This window comes from Lissotriton vulgaris, chromosome 2_1 (assembly GCF_964263255.1).
Source record: "Lissotriton vulgaris chromosome 2_1, aLisVul1.2, whole genome shotgun sequence".
Taxonomy (NCBI): Eukaryota; Metazoa; Chordata; class Amphibia; order Caudata; family Salamandridae; genus Lissotriton; species Lissotriton vulgaris.
In genome coordinates this window covers 1,004,838,309-1,004,859,158 of record NC_141687.1, presented here as the reverse complement: position 1 = coordinate 1,004,859,158, position 20,850 = coordinate 1,004,838,309, and the positions used below count along the sequence as shown (strand labels likewise).

General features: G+C 42.1%; 1 protein-coding gene across 1 annotated transcript in view; it reads right to left on the bottom strand.

The window, feature by feature from the left end:
• GRB14 (growth factor receptor bound protein 14) overlaps positions 1-20,850 on the bottom strand; it is a 708,169-nt gene that overhangs the window by 232,112 nt on the left and 455,207 nt on the right. The window contains exons 6-7 of the mRNA XM_086956601.1: positions 14,468-14,578; positions 14,159-14,254 (exon numbers count right to left, since the gene is read on the bottom strand). Of these exons, the coding sequence (XP_086812727.1) occupies positions 14,159-14,254; positions 14,468-14,578 (207 nt within the window). The remainder of the gene's footprint in view (positions 1-14,158; positions 14,255-14,467; positions 14,579-20,850) is intronic.

Here is a 20,850-nt window from a genome sequence, read left to right as displayed (position 1 = left end):
GGTGTTATATAGAGATGCAAATTAAATCTGAGCATGGCACAATCCGTGCGACTTATGCTCAATGCATTCATCCTATTAATAATTCAGATTGTGTAGATTGTATTGTTATAAAAGGCCATAGGTTATTATCTCACACATTGTTAACACATAATTATCTAGCACAGAAAGTCATAATGTATTGAATAGTTTAGCAATTATGCTTTTGATGTGATTTCCACTTTTGTCTGGACTTATTTTGTACATAGTTTGCCTCTGTGCACTGTGACTCTTCCATTGGGTGTCAGAGTACATAGGCTCTGTCCATATAACATGTGGGAAAACTGTCTTATCAGCATTTGGCATATTCAACCTTAGGGTACGGCCATGGTAAGTTGGAGCAGGAAGTGTACTAGTGGCATGAAAATACTATGGCACAAGTGATAACTTACTTAAAAGTATTTTTTTTAATATTTATCAAATATGTATCTCAATGATATGAATTGACACTGGATATCTATAGTGGGAAGGCAACTTTTAAGAATTTTACTTTATGCTACCTGGAGGTCTGGGAGTAATATGTTAGCTCCCCTGATTTTCCTTGCCTCCAGTGGCAGTTTTTGGCTTCTCAATGCTGTGTGAAATTGTGCTCGACATTAAGAACATAAAGGCCAGCTTCCCTGGGCAGAAACAGTGGAGCTGCATTATTATGGGATGCGTAATTTGGAAGCTGACAGGATCAGATGGCATCACAAAGGGTCAGACCAGATACCTGTCTTTTGAAATGAAGATGAGTCAGGGAGGCTTACATTACCGAAGACTTTTATCAGGATAGGGTTTTCAGATATTCGTCTCTACTCAGTACAATTAGAAAGGTTGCTCACTTCCTTAGGGCTGTATCTATTAAGGGATTTGGAGCATCTTAGAGGGGAGTCTGACTTCTGCAGTTTGGATTCCGGCTTTTGGAAAGGAATATTTTCAAATAAGACAGGGCATGCTGGAAATGGGAAGGAGGTTTGGTGGGAGTTCGGCAGAAACTGGCCTATTGAATCTTACCAATCACTGGGTAGGATACAATGGGCACCCATCATTAGCTTCTCAGATCACTACTAGACTTTGGGAGTAACAAGAAGAGAAGAGGATGACATTGTGTTCTCTGTTATCTGCACTGATGAGAACTGAAAGGTGTGGCCTGCTTTTTCATTGTATCCAGGGACTAGCAATGCTTTCCAGGAGTGAGTTAGTTTACCACTGGTACTTCTGGTAACTTTTTATTGTTATTATTTTGTTGTAAAATTGGCCTCCAATCACGTTGTTTTGCTATTGCACATTTATAAGATCACTTTCCACCTCCTGCTCCATGTTATCAGTTGTTGTAATTAATTTGAGAATTGTATTCTGCTCTTCTCTTGACTATAATGTTATTTGCCACTGCTTGGACCTTTTACACACTTCTCTAGGGACATTCCTGCTACTTGGACCATAGCTGCAAGAGAATGAGAGTTTTCTCAGTAACCTGTCTTATAACCTAACAGTAATGTTATATTAGTATCGGTATTGTAACATTCTCTGAAATTAATAAACCACATACACTTTCTAAGCACATTGAAATTTTTGGGGCTCTATTTGTCTGGCTATTGAAATTGGTTCTGAGTATGGTTGTAAGGACATTTACAGGAGAGTGACAGTATACACAAATGTTGCACAACCTTTTTAAGACAGTTTTTGTTACTCCAGATGAGCAGTAAGTGTTTTTCTAGCTTTTATAAATGTTAGATTATCGCATGCCTGTTTTAGAGTTGTGTCATGAAGGTCATCGATGGTCTTTAGATTTTACTGATCAAAGCAAGACCAAAAGTGTGACTAGATACTTCAGAAGTGAGTACCTTGCAGTTATTAGAGAAGGCTTCCTTTGTTGTTTGGAAAGTAAACGTGTTATTGGTAGTAATGCTATGAATGATCAGTGCTTGCTATGTTGTTCATTCCAATAGAGTAAAAGCTATATCAATGAAACAAAGAATAACAGTACAAGCCAACATAGTCACTTTATAATGTATAGTGTGAACAAGATAAATTATATCAATTATATCAATGCTTATGAATTCATAAGATAAGAAGTGATTAGATCTCTGGTTATTTTGGTAATGTATACACAAAAGTTAAAAAGTTTAATAAGCTTGAAAAAAATAGCACACATTAATAATAAATATATTTTGTATTTATAATAAATGTACACTAAAATAAAACATGTTACAGAATTAATAAAGTAGGGCCTAATTTAGAATTTGGTAAACAGGTTATTACAAGTGCCAATGGATATAATTTCCTTATTTAAATTCAAATTTAGGTATTTTAATTATATTTAAACAAATACAAAATATTTTCTGTAGTATAAATTAAATAAAAATTTCCACCTAAGCTAAAAAATATATATTTTAAAGATGTATTAATAATGCATAATTAATGACTGAAAATGATGTGGAGAATACATTACAAGTAATTTAATAATATTTCAATAAAAGTAATGTGACATAAAGATGTAAAATTGATAAAAGTTATAAAAATAAAATAGAATTATTGTAGACATTTTTTTTAACAATAAATACATTTTAAATACATTTAAATAATGTCATTTCATTTAACATTATTTGGTATAAGTCCCTACCTCCATTATTTTCTATGGGAGGGTGTTTCAGTAAATGTTGTTAGCCAAGTGTGGTGCTGCACTAATTCCATCGCTAAGCTGGAGTGCACCTGCTACTGCTACTGCTTTTGGTCAATTGTAGCTACAGTAACTTTAGAAGTGCAGTTTGTGAATTGGAATGGCCTTATTTTTTCTTGGATCGGTGCACATCCCATCCTAAGTTCCTCCTTAACACTCCTAAACCCCCTTACTCCTCCCTAAACCCCACTTATTTTACAGTAAACAAGCCTTATTGTTCAAACTCTATGCCAGTGCCTCCCACATTTGTTAGGTAGTAACCTTACATGTTGGAGGATCATGCCAAAGAAAAGATATGAGAGGTAGAGGTGGAAATTTACACTCGTAGATTTGTGAATAGCATTTTGTAGTACTTTAGTAGTCCTACCTTAGCACTACTGTATGTACTACAAAATTCAATTTGTGAATTGGCCCTAGTCTTTTTATTTGAGCCTCTCCACTGGAAGGTCATCAATATCATCCAGAGTCAAGTGTGGCGGTGTGCCTAGAAATTTAAAATGGAGACAGTTGTAGAACCCACTCCTTGGGTGAGGTCAGTGGAGATGGAGCTAGGATCAAATCAAGAATGGACAGTCAATAGATTTTTAAATAGTTACTCATTATCAGAGGAAAAGAAAACACAAAGAGACCCATGAAGGCAACATGCTGAAAGTGGTTCTTCTCCCATATCTGCACATCAGCAACCAAGGAGCAAAGGTAAGGGCGAAGAGAATATTCCTTGGACATAGTAGTTCAGAATCAGGACCAGCTCGATGAGTGCATCAAAAGAGGGGAAAGAAGCCTAGGGATAAGGTGAACTCAAGTGAAAAAGTACATTTCCTACTCATTCAACCTGCCTGCGACTTCTAGAATGTAGCTCATCCTAATGGAGATGTTTGCTTGCATCCAATGAGAGAGATGAAAGTTTACTTTTGCCACCCGGACTCTTACTCTTCTACAATCATAATGATTTATAGAGCCGATGTTGATCCTGTCGTCAATCCACATCAAAATAGCATGATCAATGTGTGAGGAAGAAAATGTTTGGTTGGCAATCATGATTCCTGATCATTCCTGTTAGTTCAAAGGTCTTGCGGCTTCTTAAGCAGGGGCTGCAGTGATACTTTGGTGTAGGGGTAGCTCAAGGTCCTTCTCCAATCTAATATGTTTATGTCTATTGACATCTCCTGGGGAGAAGATGGCTTCCAGTCCAACAACTTTGGCAGGTTTCCGTCATTATCCACCACTGTAATGAATTAGAAATGGACTGAGTCACTTAGATGAACTAAATATTGTACTGTGAGTATAGCTACCAGTTGGAGAATGCGTAATGCACTAATTGCTGCATATGTATACAGGACCATGAGACTATGTAAAAATAGAAAACTGTTTCCATTGTTCCTCTAGTAACTGTCTGTCTGGAAGCTAAAGATTATGAGATAATGATGTAGAGGTGGGACTGCATTTTTCAAATCACAATAGAACAAAGGAAATTATTACCAATCACAGGATCAGACTATGTGCAGTTCAAGACCAGGGCCCAGCCCAGATTTCCCTTGGATTTCCCTTGCGTCACACAAGGTGGCACAAGACAGTTCAAGTCCTTTAATGGGACTTACTAAACCACACAAATCATCATGAAAGCCACCTAAATCCAGAGTAACTCAAGGTAGCGTAAATCACTGCCTAGCATTACTCTGATGTTGTGAAGGTGCTTCATGGATGGTGCATGGGTGTTCCCATTCATTCATCCATGGATTTTGATTCAAACCCAGATTAACTTAGACCTGTAAATCTGGGATTGCATCAAAATAGTACCCCTTCCCAACAGCGATGTAATGAGGAGACATATCTTTATTTCTCCTCATTATTTGCTATTTCTGCAAGTGCTGCATTCTGAAGCACACATCAAAAGAGGAAAATGTATCAAATGAGTGTTTTTGTGCAGCATGGTTCCCATACTGTACAAAAACAATCCTGCCTGTAATACATGCACCCTTGCATTGTGCAAGAGTGCCTGCATTGGTGCTAGGCAGTACTTTGTAGGTCTATGGGCATTGCATTGAGCTACTTTTTGATAAAACTCCTGAAGGTTTTGAACTGAAACCATCTTTATTATGTTCATTAATCACTTGCAAAAAATGAATAACATTGCAGACCTGATCAGTAGACATTCTCTACTATCCACAGACACCCACTGCTTTGTTAAACACTATGGGGCAGATGTACAATGATTAGGAATAGCTATTTACTAATTGCAAATCATGGCAAATTACAATTAGGAAATCATTATTGCTAATGTATGAAACTGTTTTGAGTTTCATTTTGGATTCTAAGTAAGTCGGAAATAGACCTCCCTCATGAATAATAATGAAGTTGTTTGCAATTTGTGGCCGAGTAGAAATCGCAGACTTCACAAGGATGGCGGCCTGCTGGGGTCAGCAAACCAACAGATCTGTGATTGCTTTTATTTAAAGCAAATTTGTATTTAAATGCAGCCCTTTTTCCTTTAAAACGAGTTTAAAAAGAAAAAATTGAACTTTGAAGTATCATTTTCTATGAGTAGGCAGTGGTCAGTTCACATGGGATTCTCAACGGGAAAGGGAATGCTTTGGTACCCCTTCCATAAGTGAATGGGTTACCACCAAATTTGAGTTGGTGGTAAAGGGCGTATTTCGGTTGCAAAACATTCATACATACAATTTCTATTCTGTATGTGGAAGAGACACCCAAAACATTACCCTTCCAAATAGCAAACAGCAAAACCCAAATTACGAGTCAGAAACGAGTTACTGATTTTCAATTTGGGCTTAGTTTGTATATCCCAAAAGCATTTATCTGGTCCTCACCACACAAAAGCTTTGAACTTGTGGCCTTATTTTCTTTCTGAAAAGGTTAGCAATGAATATCCATAAATTGACAGTCTCAATGTGCATTTTGAGGCAAATTTACATTTGTTCGGAAAGTAACGGTTGGCCAATAGGAACGGTTAGCCAATAGGGTGGTCAAAAAGCACCTATTTCCTCTGAACCAAAGAGGATTTAGACATATGGCCTAAAAACTAACCTTTATGTCTTTTTCACAGACTATAGTTCCACCTTTGGCACTGTAGACAAGGGGATGCTATGCTCAACATTTTTAAGATGGTTATATACTCTTAGCTGCTTCAACTAATAATCATTTTACAAACCAATAATTACGTGTATGTCATCAATGGTGCAAGGTTGTGTATAAAGGATCCATAGCACAGGTGTGTTTTGGCCCTCTCATTATAAGCGCTATATGAGTAATTTGACGGATAAACACATTTAACCTACTCTGTTCTCAGCTATATTGGGTGGTACACCATTTGCATGCATATTGTGTAGAATGTTGACAATAAACACCCAAATGGGATTTAGAAATCTCTGAGTTAGCTTTGGTTGTACATTAGAAAGCTAAGTTAACTAAAATATCCTCACAAAAATATTGCCCCTTTGTGTGTATTTATTTATTTATTTATTTATTTTAAAAATTTATAGAGCGCGGCGTATACCCGTGGGTGTCTTGGCGCTATAATTTGCTGAAAATCCCAGAATAAGGTGGTAGATTTTTTACCAACTCAAATATGGCACTATTTTGGCAAATAATTTTAAGAATAAGTAATTTTTTCAGATGATATTTTGGTTAACATATTTTAGTATCATGCACTAGATTCACCCGCGCAATTATGAGAATAAATTCATGACCAATGCCAGAAAGACTAAAGCTATGTTTTCGGCTGTGGGAATACTAATCTAAATAGTTCCAGAAGCTGATAGCTGGTGGTCACCTTGAACTACAAAAGCTCAAAGCTTTGGCAAGTTACAGCAGGACTCATTCTATTTTGTAGAACTTTTGGGTACGGTTCTTTAGCTTTCTGGTGATGGCCCTGGAGTAAAGCTTTTTCCTTTAAATATCTATTTTGCCATCTTTTGGTTGGATTAAATGTGCCCTAACCTCAATGTTATCTTGGTAAATTCAGCACATAAATTGGTGGGGGTCAAACAATCAACAACACAACCACTTTCTCAGATGGAATTTGTTTAGCCGTAATGGACCAAAGCCTGGAAGAACAGTTTCTCCTGTATTTTATAGGAATTTCTCAGAAATCATCAGCCCTCCTTTGCAGCTATTTGTGGCACAACCTTCATAAGTTTTTCCCCATGAAAAGAAGCGTCCTTGCATTGTACCAGTCAATAGAATAAAAACTGAGCTTCAGGTGTTACACCCTTGTGACTCCTTGCTACCTCAGACTACATTGGACCATGTAGTCTGCCAACATTTTATCTGACTCATGGTCATGCAACTGCACTTGTTCAAAGTGGGCTAGCTGGGGGTAGCTCTTGGTGCAGACATAGGGGCAGATTTATGAAGGACTTGCGCCGCCGGTGCGTCACTTTTTCCCATGTTAAAAATTACGCACCGGCGGCGCAAGGCCTTCATAAATCTGCCCCATAGTCTTTGCTACCCCTCTTGCATACTCTTGTGATTAATCTAGAATTGTTAGCCCTTAGGAAACCTATCTTTACCTGTTTTTATAAGTGGCAATTCTCTCATCTGTAAAGAGGAACATTGATATGGTTTGTGGCAGAGTCGCAAACATTGTCAAGGAATTTCTTACTTTATTATCTGAATAGACTTTTTGATTTTTGAATGTAGGTCTATATTCTGAAGTCACTCTTTCTCATGAAGTCATATATTTTTTTCTTTAAAAAAATATTAATCTGTTTGCCATCGTTTTTATGCTTACCATGAACTTAAATAATATTAATAATAATACATACTTTCATTTGTTTGAATTGCATGTGTTACGTAGAGGTTCCTGTACTAATGTGTTCTTAACCTCCTCTTAGGAAGTTAGCGCTAAGATGTGTTGCTAATTTAATTAATGTACTATTTAGCTTTAATTAGAAAAAGAAACAAACGGCCCGATTATGATGTTGGACAGACTGCAACCAAATGAGAGCTGGTTGCGGTCCACCCGACATTTCACATTGCGGTCGGCCCAACGCAGTATGATGCGGCGGGCGGAGGGACCATACGCTGCACTTTTGAAGGGCACCATAATCCTCTAATGACGGCATAGCCAGGCTCAGCTCCACCATTGAGATTATGATGACAGTTTGCAACAGCCCATTTATTTCAGTCTTCCCAACATGGAAAGGTTGTCGGAAAGTGTCAGAAAGCATTTGTGAGGGTCCCTGGCAGGGCCCCCTTCTGCCCAGGCCCTCAGCTATGGGGCTGGTGGACACCTATGGTGCCCTCTTTACATCCATGCACTATGTGGCAGACACCATGAGAGGCCTACCACACGGTGCAGGGATGTTTCGAAACATGCATTTTACAATGGAAGCTTGTGCTACAGGCTTTTTCTGCCCACCGCACAAACTTCCATTGTGAAATGCATGTTTGCGACTGCCCTATGGGTGTTGCATCATAATACCGAGGCCAGAACAGCCTGACCCAGACCGCTATGATGTACATCCGTCTGACATCGTAATCAGGCCAAGTTATTCAAAACTAACTTTACTCTTGTTTCTGCTTGTTGTTCATGGCCACAACACCTAGACCATTTGTCTCTGTTTCAATTTTATGTATAGCACTATCATACTTACATAGTTAACGCAAAATTTGAATTGGTTATGGGTAGTAGTAGCTGCTGGATCCTAAAGGTGGCAGGGCAGACAATAAAAATCCAAGTACCACATGCGAATGAGCACATTGAGCGACCATGAACTGAACAAGGATGGAGAAGTGGGTTGTGTAGTCTGGAGCACCATTACTGAGCATCAATCACATCAACTAAGATTGAACTCAGTCTCTCCGATTGTAACCGGTCTCTGGTTGAGTGAGCAGAGTGCAAGCATGCATGTGCCTTTCTTGCTTCTGCCGCTGTAAATGAAAGGCTGGCTGTAAATAGGCAATGTATGAGACCAGCAGCTGGTGTCAAATGTGACGCCAGGCAGCTCGTGCTGTCCATTCTGGTCTTGAGAAATAAAACGGAACATATGAGACACACACGCCTGCAAAGCTCCAAACACATGCATTTCTCCATCCTGGTAAATGTTTTTTTTTTAATTTAAAAACATTTCTATAGCGCACTTTTACCACGCGGTTTCTTGGCGCTGTTAGATTGTGAGAAGCAGGCAGGAGCAGAGGGGGATTAAGCATTGTAGGCTCGGGAAAAAAGAAAAGTTTTAAGACCCTTCCGGAACTCAATATAGGAAGATGACATACGGAGTTCCGGGGGGAGGGAGTTCCAAAACGCAGGAGCAAGCACTGCGAATTTCGTACCGCCAGTCTTTTTCTTACTGAAACGGGGGATGGTTAACAAAGCCTGATGAGTGGACCTAAGCTCTCGTCCAGGTATGTAGGGGGTGATGGCAGAACAGATAAATTCCGGGGCAGTGCCTGTTTTAGCCTGGAAAGTGGTGCAGCCAAGCTTGAACAGAGCACGCTCTTTCACCGGCAGCCAGTGCAAGGCCTGCAATAGGGGAGTAGCTCTATGGTATTTAGGCAGGCCGTGAATCAGGCGGGCAGCCTGATTCTGCACTAGCTGCAAACGGCGAATGGCGTAAGCTGGAGCGCCATTGTAAATGATGTTCCCATAGTCGAGGCGCGAAAGCACCATGGCCATCACTATAATTTTTAGGGCGGATAAAGAAAAAAAAAAAAAAAAAAAAAAAAACGAGAAATCTTCCTGATGATTCGAAGGGAAAAGAAACAGGAGGAAACAACTGAATTGACCTGAGAGTGAACGGAAAGTGAGGGATCCAGGAAGATGCCAAGGGTCTTGACCTTAGGAACTGGGAGCGGGGGAACACCAAGGGAGGAGGGCCAGTGAGAAGGGGACCAGGGACTGCAACCACCTCTGGTCAAGACTAATTCCGTCTTGTCCAGGTTGAGTTTGAGGTGGTTGCAGTTCATCCAATCCTGGATGAACAGCATGACGGATTGGGCATTTGAAGCGGAGGAAGGGGAGTGGGAAAGGTCGAAAATTAGCTGGAGGTCATCGGCGTAATTGAACACCGTGACCTCGAGCTGCTGTAACATAAAAATGAGGGGGTAAATGTATAAATTAAACAAAAGAGGGGAGAGGGAAGAGCCTTGGGGAACTCCACATGCAACCTTACGAGAGGCAGCGGTGAAACCAGCAAGATGGACTGCCTGAGCCCTGTCACTCAGGAAGGACTTAAGCCAGGCGAGGGCCAGGCCCTCTATGCCCGCCGCCTTGACACGGGTGAGGAGGATGGAGTGGTCCACCGTGTCAAATGCGGTGGATAGGTCTAAAAGAATGAGGGCCTGGGGGACGTTGGTATCAATGCCCTCGCGTAGGCTGTCCATCACTGAGATCACTACCTTCTCCGTCGAGTGGAGGGGGCGAAAGCCCGCCTGCCGGGGGGAGAGGCAGTGGTTGGCTTCCACATAGGTGCTCAGGGTGCTGGTTACATGGGTCTCCAAAACCTTGGCCAGGTAGGGTAAAAGGGAGATGGGACGGTAATTGGAAGGGGATGAAGGGTCGGCACCGGGTTTTTTTAGAATGGGAATGACTGCCGCAAATTTGTGGGCAGTGGGGACCACTCCGGATTTGAGTGAGTCATTTAAAAGTGTAAGGGGTGGGGTAGGGCAGTGTAGGAAGACTTCTCGCAAGATACGAGCAGGGGCAAAGTCTAGGGGGGAACCTGACTTTACCTTTTGGAGCAGGGGAGAAAGAGTAGCTGTGGTCAGAGGGGGGAAGGAAGTGAGTTTGGAAGTGATGGCAGGGGGGGAGGGATTAGTGAAGGTGGGGGAAGGGGGAGAGATATTAGCCTTGATCGTTGCGACCTTATCAACGAAGAAGTCGTTGAGGGAGTCGCAAAGCGGTTGAGAAGGGGGGATCGAGGCCGTGGCTCTGTTAGATGAGGCAAGCTCATGTACTGTGGCAAAAATCTCTTTAGATTGAGATTCAGCTGCTAGTATCCTGTTTGAGTAAAACAGGGTCTTGGCATCAAGTATGCTTTGTTTATATACTTTGAGCACGGAGAGGTAGATGGTTTTTTTGGCGGGACAGTATTCTCTTCTCCATGCGCGCTCTGCTCTGCGTGCGGCTAATTTCTTCTCCTTGAGATCGGAGGTAAACCAGCGATTGGCAGCATGGGCACGCTTCACCGTGATCCGTCTCAGGGGAGCAAAATCGCCGCCTGCCCGGGTCAGCCAGCCATCGATGGTAGTCAGTTGGTCCGGGGCGGCGAGGCCCGAGAGGTCAGGGCAGGAATTGGCCAGGGATGAGCAAAAAGATGGCATGTCTGCCTTACCCCATTTTCTAGCCCAGGTGTTCTTTGGGAGAAGAGGTTTAGACACTGGGGCTAACGCGAGGGAGAAAGAGATTGAAAAATGGTCCGACCAAGAGCAGGGGGAGATGACAGGAGAAGTGGTGGGGATATTTAGGGTCCAAACCTGGTCGAGCGAGTGGCCATGAACATGGGTGGGGCTGTGAACGAGGGGACAAAAGTTAAGACTGGTCATGAGGCTGGTGAATTCTTTGGAAAGGGGGGTTTCGGCGGGATCGTTGGGCCAAAAATTGAAGTCACCCAACACCAACACTGAGGAGTTGTTGATAACCAGTGTGGCGAGGATGTCTTGAAGGCAGGAAACAAAATTGGAAGATGTGTGAGGGGGTCGATAGATGAGAACAGCAGTAAGGGGGGTCGAGTAAGAGCTAGCACGAAGTATTAGGCAGTCTACCTCAGGGATAGGGGGAGAGGGGAGTATTTGAAAGTGGGAGTCAGTATGTGTTATCAGGGCTACTCCACCGCCTCTCCTGCCCTCCGGGCGATCCGCACGAATGATGGAGTAAGAAGGGGGGAGTGCGGCTAGGACGTTGGGAAGGGAGTCTGCCTTAAGCCAGGTCTCTGTTAAGAACAAGAGGTCTGGGTTGTGGCTGTCAAGAAAATCGTGTAGCTCATGCTGATGGCTAACGACAGATCTGGTGTTGAGGAGCGTGGCAGTGGTGTTATAGGACGGCGTGTGGGGAACAGGCAAGATGGAATGAGTAGGCGCTGCGGCCCGAGGCCGAGGAAGACAACTTTGAATAACGGCGGGGGGCAGCGGGGGGGCTCGTAAGGAGTTTAAAATGTTGTAATAAGTTAGTCACAGTAGGACTAATGGTGCCAGGGATCCAGTGAGAAAGAAGCTCAGAGGAAGTGTATGACAGCGGGAGGGCATAAGGGGGTGCCCCCTGCCCCGGCCTGCCGCGGACGGGCGCAGACGGGCAGGACTCTGGCTTGACTCCGGCGAGCCTACGGCGCGCCCGCTGCGCTCGTCCGCTGCGCTGACAAATGGGGGACGTTTAAATAGAGGAGCAGCGTGGGGGGAGTGGCGTGGGTGGGGTCGGGCGAACCAGCCCGATCCAAGATGGCGGCCACTACCGCTAGGCGCCTGAGGTGGAATCAGCTGCCAGCCAGCCTCGCTGGGCCCCTGAAAAAGGTGAGGGTTAAAAGGTACCTGTTGATTTTCAGGACAGGTTATTCAACAGAATTAAGCAATTTAAAAGCGAGTGCGTGTCGCCGCTTTTAATCGGCGTGACAACGCGCTAAAAGCACTTAGAAGCTCAGTCGCAGCCCTCAGCTCCCACGAGCAAGCCCACTGCCACCGGGCTGCTCGCAATCGCTGGGGAGACTGTGAAACACTCCTAAATAGAGGAGCAGCGTGGGGGGAGTGGCGTGGGTGGGGTCGGGCGAACCAGCCCGATCCAAGATGGCGGCCACTACCGCTAGGCGCCTGAGGTAGAATCAGCTGCCAGCCAGCCTCGCTGGGCCCCTGAAAAAGCAAGGTGAGGGTTAAAAGGTACCTGTTGATTTTCAGGACAGGTTATTCAACAGAATTAAGCAATTTAAAAGCGAGTGCGTGTCGCCGCTTTTAATCGGCGTGACAACGCGCTAAAAGCACTTAGGAGCTCAGTCGCAGCCCTCAGCTCCCACGAGCAAGCCCACTGCCACCGGGCTGCTCGCAAGGGTTGTAACCTCAAAGTGAAGCCTTGAAGCATCATCGCCAACTCTAATTCCCCAACCAAAAGCAAATTATTAATTGGTGTGGGAGGAGTCTGCACTTTGGTTACTTGCCCCAGCTTTTTAAATGAGTTACTTGCCCCAGCTTTTTAAATGAATGGCACTCTGGCCGTGTGCTGACCCAGCCCAGGGCCAAAGCTGATACCGCCCAAACACAAACATATCCCGTGGCACTTATGTCATTCACGGCCACATATCTAACCTCATACCTCTACATTGTGCCTTCAGGGCGAGTAGTTCATCACCTGGCATATGTACAGTATCACCCTGCACCCTGAAAATACAGTGTCCTAAGCAATTTTTTTGACTTAGCAGGCAGCTCTTTTCTTTGAGCTGGTTACGCTGCTCAGTGACTTTCTTTTCCTCCTTCTTCTATCCTAGCAGGGCAACGCCCATTTCGCCCTTGAATATCAGTCATCCCTAGTAATGGGTTTCTGAACCCTTTCTGAGGTTCAGTAACCTCTTAACCGAATCACAAAATAGGTTTAGTACATGACAATGGCCACTTTGCTGTCACAAATCAGGTGACTTTGCGAACTGTTGGCTTTTTGACTGCATATTGCTTTTTACATCGATTCCAAAATATGGCCTTTGATATTTTCCTTGTTTGTGAGGTAGACAGGAAGCTGTTATATTAATTAGTAAGTGTATTATGTGTGTTGTTACCACATGAAACGTCAAGTTAAATTAACCACAATAAACATTGATCTCAAGGATTTTTCTGTTTCACTTCTTGCATACTTGATCATCTATGTTGGCAGTGTGGGAAATAAAACTAGATCAGTATATATATATATATATATATATATATATATATATACATACATACATACATACATACATACATACATACATACATACATACATATATATATATATATATATATATATATATATATATATATATATATATATATATATATATATATATAAAAGTGTATTAATATGAATCACTTCTACCTATTGAGGATTATATGAATCTTACTTTATAGTTCAATCAACAATTATACTTTATGTATATGTAAGATTTGGCCCTTTTACAAAGGATAAAATATAAATTCACTTAAACTGAAGTTTCTGTACTTGTGGTTGTTTAATCTTTCTTCAGTCCAGACAAACAATTTATAAGGTATTAAAAAATGCTATCCTCTTTGCACAGTCTTCTGGATCACGCATATCATTTAGGGAAATGAATATATGTGATTCCAACTTTCTGATAGAATCTCACTATTAGTCAATGGTGTTTCATTAGACTGAATTATGCTACATTACAGAAAATAAGATACTGTATACTGACTAATACTGCAAAGCCATCCACAGGCATGATTCTCCAAACATTTATCATATTTTTTTATTATGAAAATAATTATTTTAGAAATAGCTGAAAGGAAAGGAATTGAAAATTTGACATTACCTTAAACATTCTAATTGCTGTCACCCAGCAGGTCCTACTTTCTTCATCATCCGCGCAAAGCAGTTTCAAGTCGCTGGTCCGTCCTGCTTTGTTATTCTGGAAAAACATATCATATTACTTAGCATTTATACATATATTGAAGATACGACCTGTTGACATCAAACCCACTGATGTTTTTTCAGTTATTGTTTTATTAAACAACCCCTACTTTCAAAAATGAACATTAAATATAATTATGGGTTTTTGTTACATGTCTTAAACCAGAATCCATATTTTATTGGCCCAGTCTATTAATTTATTTTAATGTACCTTAAAACAGAATCCATATTTTGTTGGTGCTCCATGTGTCTGTTTGACTGACACTAGTAAGTAAACACCAGCGTTGTTAAATTCACTGAAAAAATGTAGATATCTTGGCTCCTGTAAAGATATTAAATACAACTTGTTACAGACATACAAATTCTACATATGAAAGTTAAGGGTACTTTTGAATGCATTAACACTACCATTGCATGGTGAAAAATCATTGGAATGCCCTTCTGTATCCGAAACAATTGTTCATTTGTGGCCAGATCAATCTACATTTGTCTTTCAGTTTCAAAAGTGTGGAAAGGAGGTTACTGCTGATTTTACCTGATTGAGCAATGTGCAATATTGAGCAACTTTGTTCCCCAATGGACGGAACTGACCCACTCTCTAAATGGGAAGTAATCCTAAACTATTTAGTTCAGGAGTACTTCCCATGTCGAGGTTGGGTCAATTAGACACAGGTAGCAAGGCACCGAGAACCAGAAGCATCTTTGACAATGGATAAAAGGTTCCTAAGTGAATGCAATCTTTATGAAGCTGTTACTTTGCATTGAACAAACTTCAAAAGGAAACAAGCTTCAAAATTCACTGAAAAAACAACGGTTAAAGGAACATTATAGACCGATGAAAATGTCAGTTAATACTTACAGTTTTAAACAGATGTGACCACTAAAATACACCAGCTATAGTTATCTCAAGTAACTATGACTCGTGCCCTATAGTAAATATAACTTGCGCCGAGTTATGCAGTGTTGTCATCAATAATGTCATTTCAGATATTGCAGTCATGTAATCAATGATGTCCTAGAAAATGTCATGAGTGATGTCATATATGTGGTCATAAGCGGTGCATGGCAAGGACATGAGTTATAGTTACTTTAGTGCACAGATTATGGATAAATGAATGGTTTGTTGAATGGATAAGCCCACAACTTAACAGGAATTATATGAAGTGGAATAAAAAAAATTTTGGGGGGGGGGAGGCTGAAATTTTGTGAAAAATTCATCAAATGGCACCAGATTTATAGGAAAAACAAAACATGTTTTTCCTATGGGAGCGTAGACATAACTACCGGGTGGAGACCACTATTCGGTAACATTTATATATATAAACAGATTAAGACAGACTGGGTCTGTCGAAACGCGTCATGCTGGGGCACTGGCCAGGACTAACTGGATGCCATCAATCAAATCAATAGAGCACTGAGAAACTTTATTTGAGTCCCTCGAGTGGTCCGTATCTGTTATTCATCGCGCTGAAGGATGTTGGCATATTGCAGGTTTTTGCGCTATATATATATATATATATATTGAAGCTCTAGCTTGAGTCCGTAGTACTAGGAATCACTCGAACTACATCGAAGGCTCCAAGCAACAGCCTTTATATATATATGAATCAAAGCGTTGTCTTCTGTCAAAACACAACCACCACGGACGCCCAATGCGTTCAGCAGTATTTTATTTGAAGACAAAATTAGGCAAAACTCACTCGACGCGTTTCGAGACCTTGTCTCTTGGTCACTAGTCTATATATATAAAGTTAAACAGTTACTGTAGAAAGGAATATTTTACTTATTTTTTCCATGCAAAGTCACTTAAAATACAGAATTAAGTTCACAACGTCAACCATTCATGTGTGGCTACATAGTTGAATACACTGTGTATGGAGGTGCGTAAGTTATAAAATTTGGTGTTGCATGAATTATAGATTTATTGTATGAGTAGAAATTTAAAAAAAGTTTTAGACATTTTCTTTTTTAGTTTTAATTTAGCACAATTGCAACACATAATTCTTTTCAGAAAGTTGCCAAAGCTCATCAAAACATATCAATCATAAGTTTCAACACAACATACATAGTCTGATCGTACTTTGTATCATCGTCCATCAACTTCCCAGTCACCAACTCCCCTCTGCTATGAGCTCTGATAGGAAAGATGTTTGTGGGTCCTCCCTGTGTGTCCAGTAGATGGTGTGGAGGCCCACAACCCACGATTGTGTATTATGGACTATGCCTGATAGGTTTTCCATCATATAAATGGACCATATCTTACTCCACGTCAAGTGCATTGATGATGTGAAGCACTGGCTCATCTCCCGAGCGAACACCTCTCTGGCCGCAACAAGAAGCTGTGAAATCAATTTGACTTGTGGGGTCACTGGAGAAAGTGACTCGTCTTCTGGGTCACCTAACAGTGGCGTCAGGGGATCCAGCGGGATCCAGGTGCCAGTGATTTATTGGATCTGTTGCACAATTCCCTCCCAGTACCACTGAGTGTGTGTGCAAGTCCACCACATATGAATAAAGGTGACCTTCCCCGCTCACTCTTTCCAACAAAGTTCAAAGGTCCCTATCATGGAAAGCAGATGGGTGGGGGAAGAGATACCAGATGTCAGCAATTTATACACAATCTCTTTAAGGTAAATGCTAATGCAATCCTTAACAGTTCTTCTCCAGATTTAAACCCAGGGATTCTTTGTAATTTCTTTCCCTAAATCCTGTTCCCATTGTGTTATGTACTTATGTTTTTGTGTCATGTATAGGTCTATCAGGGTGCGTTGCAGCCAAGTGATGCCTTTGCTCAGTATTATGTACACGAACAAGGCCTCATGAGGAGTTCCCCCCCCCCTGTGGCTCCCTCTTAGGTAAGCTGCTCAATGGAGAAGTTGTTTCATGCAATAATGGTCTTGGCGTATGAGAAGCTATCACACCGTCATTTCCTATCTTGTGATGAAACCCCCATCTACATACAGCTCACTGGGCATGTGAGGGTGATTCTTATACCAGGTTTTACATTTTGGGTCATGGATGCCGGAAGAAAGTCAAGATTATGCATGATGGGAGACATTGGAGAGCGAAAGCAAGTGGAGCCCCGCCTCCATGCCACTGTTGCAAGTATTTTAGGATGATGGTGGTAGAGGAAAGGGGTGGGGTAGTCTGTCTCCTGACCCACCTCAGAAGCCCTTGTAGAACTTGGAGGGAAGCCCTGGGAAGCTTTGATCCACCAACCTCCAACCCTGGAGGTGGGGGGTGATTGTAGTTTAATTCCAGTGCTGGGTGAATTGGCACTGCATGCACATACTTTTTTATATTATATCCTAATCCTGCCTGAGGATTAGGCATCATGGGGGTCACTCAGGGGGCCCTGGAGGAATGATATTTCCACACAAATGCTAACAGGATTTTGTGTCTGGAGTCCAGGGTGGAGCTATGGATAAGCAGTGGGGGGCACTTTATAATGTAGAGAATGTGGGCAGAAAGTTCATCTTAATGCTTGCCATTTGCACAAATCATGAGAATTCTAGCTTTCCCCACCAACTGAGATTCTTAAATAATGTGCATAGTACTGGTTGGGTATTGGCTCTATATAAGTGCTACTTCTTCTGTGATAGATTAATGCCTGATTTAAGAGGATGTGGTGACCATGTGAAACTATTATGATTGAGCACTGCATGAACTTTCTGATGCAGCCCTACAACACTGATGCCAGTTTACTTCAATAGGTTTACCCAAAAGAAGGGAGGCCGCTGAAAAGGCATCCACCTACTCCCTGAGGGCTGGAAAAGAGAAGTGTGCTCTGGTAGGAAGCAGAGGATGTCATCAGCATAAAAAGATAGTTTAAACTATTGCAAGCTCACTGTAAAGCTGTGTATGGCAGGGGTGTGTGGGTTTCTATTGAGAGAGAAAACATTGATGGGAAAGGTGGGCATCCCTGAAGTGGACCCTGGGTTTGTGATAATTTCAGTAACAGATCACTGTTTATCCTTATCCTAGTTTTCGGGGTCTTGTAGCTGGCTATAATCCAAATGGATATTTTAGGACCCACCGGTGCCTTTTGAAGGTTTTTTTTCATGAACGCCTAATGGACACAGTTGAAGGCCTTCTCCACATCTAGCAAGAAAAGGACCATTGTTTTTTGTTGATGTTCCCCTGCCTCAATAAGGAGGAGCACCAGTCTTGTATTGTCCCTTGCATGTCTGGATTTTATTAACCCACTCTGTTGGGGTGAGATAATTGTAGACCAGAAGTCTTGTAGCCTTTCTAATAAGATCACTGTAAAGATTTTCATGTTGGTGTTCAATAACTCAATAGGCCGGTACAATGAGCAGAGCATAGGATTCTTGTTGGGCTTCGCTATAGGCGTCAGTCTGTTTTCGATCATTGTGAGCATCACCATACCAGTGGTAAGAATATAGTTAAAGACTGTGCAGCACCAGCAAAAGTCTTCTGCCCAGAGAGGTGTTTGATCACTCTCAAGACCTCCTCCTTAGATATGGCCTCCTCCAGTTCCAAAAAATCCTCCTTCCGCAAAGAGCAACGAAAGTTCTCCAAATATTCATCCTGAGTGTCCAGGTGAAGGCCTGGTTTGGTGAACAGGGAGTAATAATAATCCGTAAAAACTACCAAAATGTCTGGAGTATTCATGTGGGTCTGCCCTCTCTCATGTTTGATTGCTTTGATTTCTGGTGTGTAGATGTTTGAGTTTGTAGGCTAGAATCCTTTTGGCTTTATCACCTTTCTCATAATATTTTTGCTTGGTATATAGTGATGTTTCTTGCCCTCTGCTTGCATTATTATCTGTTCATGCTCTCTCCTGGATTTCCTGAGGGCCCTATTTTATTTATTTATTTATGCGACTTTTAAAGCGCGCAACTACCCGTGGGTGTCTCGGCGCTATAGATCAAAGTAGTCAGACAGAAAGTGGTTGAACCGAAAGGGCAATTTACTGAGTAAAAAGCCACGTTTTCAGCTGTCTCCTGAAGGTCATGAGGGTGGGGCTGGTTTTGATGTAAGTGGGGAGAGAATTCCAAAGTTTGGCGGTGGCTATGACAAAGCATCTGTCTCCCCAGTTAACTCTTCGGGTGCAAGGAATATTGACACAATGATAGGAAGAGGAGCGCAGGGTTCTAGGATTGTTTTTAGGTTTAAAGGCCTCTCTGAGAAAAGCAGGACCTATGTTGTTGATTGCTTTGTATGCTATGCAGAGGGACTTAAATCTGGTGCGGTTTTTGATGGAAAGCCAATGAAGGTTTTGCAGGTGGGAAGAGATGGATTGAAATTTGGGAATCTTGAGAAGGACTCTGGCTGCCGCATTCTGCACTAGCTGAAGTTTGTTAGTAATTTTGGCCTGTGCATTCAAAAAAAGAGCATTGCAATAATCTATACGTGAAAAAATCAAGGAGGTGATGAGTGTTTTAGCATGAGTACTGGGGATATAAGGTAGTAGCTTTTTTATTTTCCGTAACATAAAAAATGAAGAGGACACCACATTGTTCGCATGGTGGGTAAATAGCAATTTGTCATCAAATATTATCCCTAAGTTCCTCACCTTGGTGACCGGGGTAGGGGGAGGACCCAACTTGTCAGGCCACCAAACAGGAGACCAGATGGGTTCCAGTTTACCGAACACCATTATCTCTGGTTCGGAGGAATTCAACTTTAAGCAGTTGGCAGCCATCCAGTCGCTTATTGCTAACATACCTAATTGAAAGTTAGCGGCCACCTCAGCGCCATCTTGATGGATAGATAAGACGAGCTGTGTGTCGTCGGCGTAGGTTGTAAGGCTGATATTGTGGGCTTTGATTACCCTCGCCAGGTCCGACACGTATATATTAAACAATGTCGGACTTAGCGAGGATCCTTGAGGGACGCCGCATGGAAGTGAGAAAGTGGGCGAACAAAATTGTCCTAGTTTGACTGTTAGGGATCGATTCTCAAGGAATGAAGAGATGAGATTTTTTGCTTTGTGTGTAATCCCCAAGGCAGAGACACGGTCGACCAAGGTGGTATGGTCGACCGTGTCGAAGGCTGCGGACAAGTCCAATAATATCAGGACCGCCGCTCCCCCTTTGTCCATAGTAGACCTAATCTCATCAGCCGCTTTAATGAGTGCTGTTTCTGTGCCATGTGCCTGTCTGAAACCAAATTGTGTGTCATCTAAAAGGTCGTTGGTTTCAATGAAGTTGGAGAGTTGTGTGTTCATAAGACTCTCAAATATCTTAGACGGAAAGGGTAGGCAGGCAATAGGCCTGTAGCTAGCTGGATCTCCAGGGTCTAGGTTAGGCTTTTTAAGAAGTGGGCGTATGACTGCTTATTTCCATACTGAGGGGTATATTCCTGTACTGAACATGGTGTTACAGATGTTGGCAATTGCTGGTGTAATATTGTGTGCGATCGAATTAAGGATGGAAGGTGGACATGGGTCAGTGGGGGAGCCGGATTTGATTTTGGTTATAAGGTGTTGGATGCACTCTTGGGAAGTTTCTTGAAAATGAGAAAATGTGACTGAGGTGTTTGAAGGGTCAGGTGAAGATGTTGATGAACCAGAAAGAGTGGATGGGGAGAAAGTGCTAAAGATTGACATAACCTTGTTCGTAAAAAACT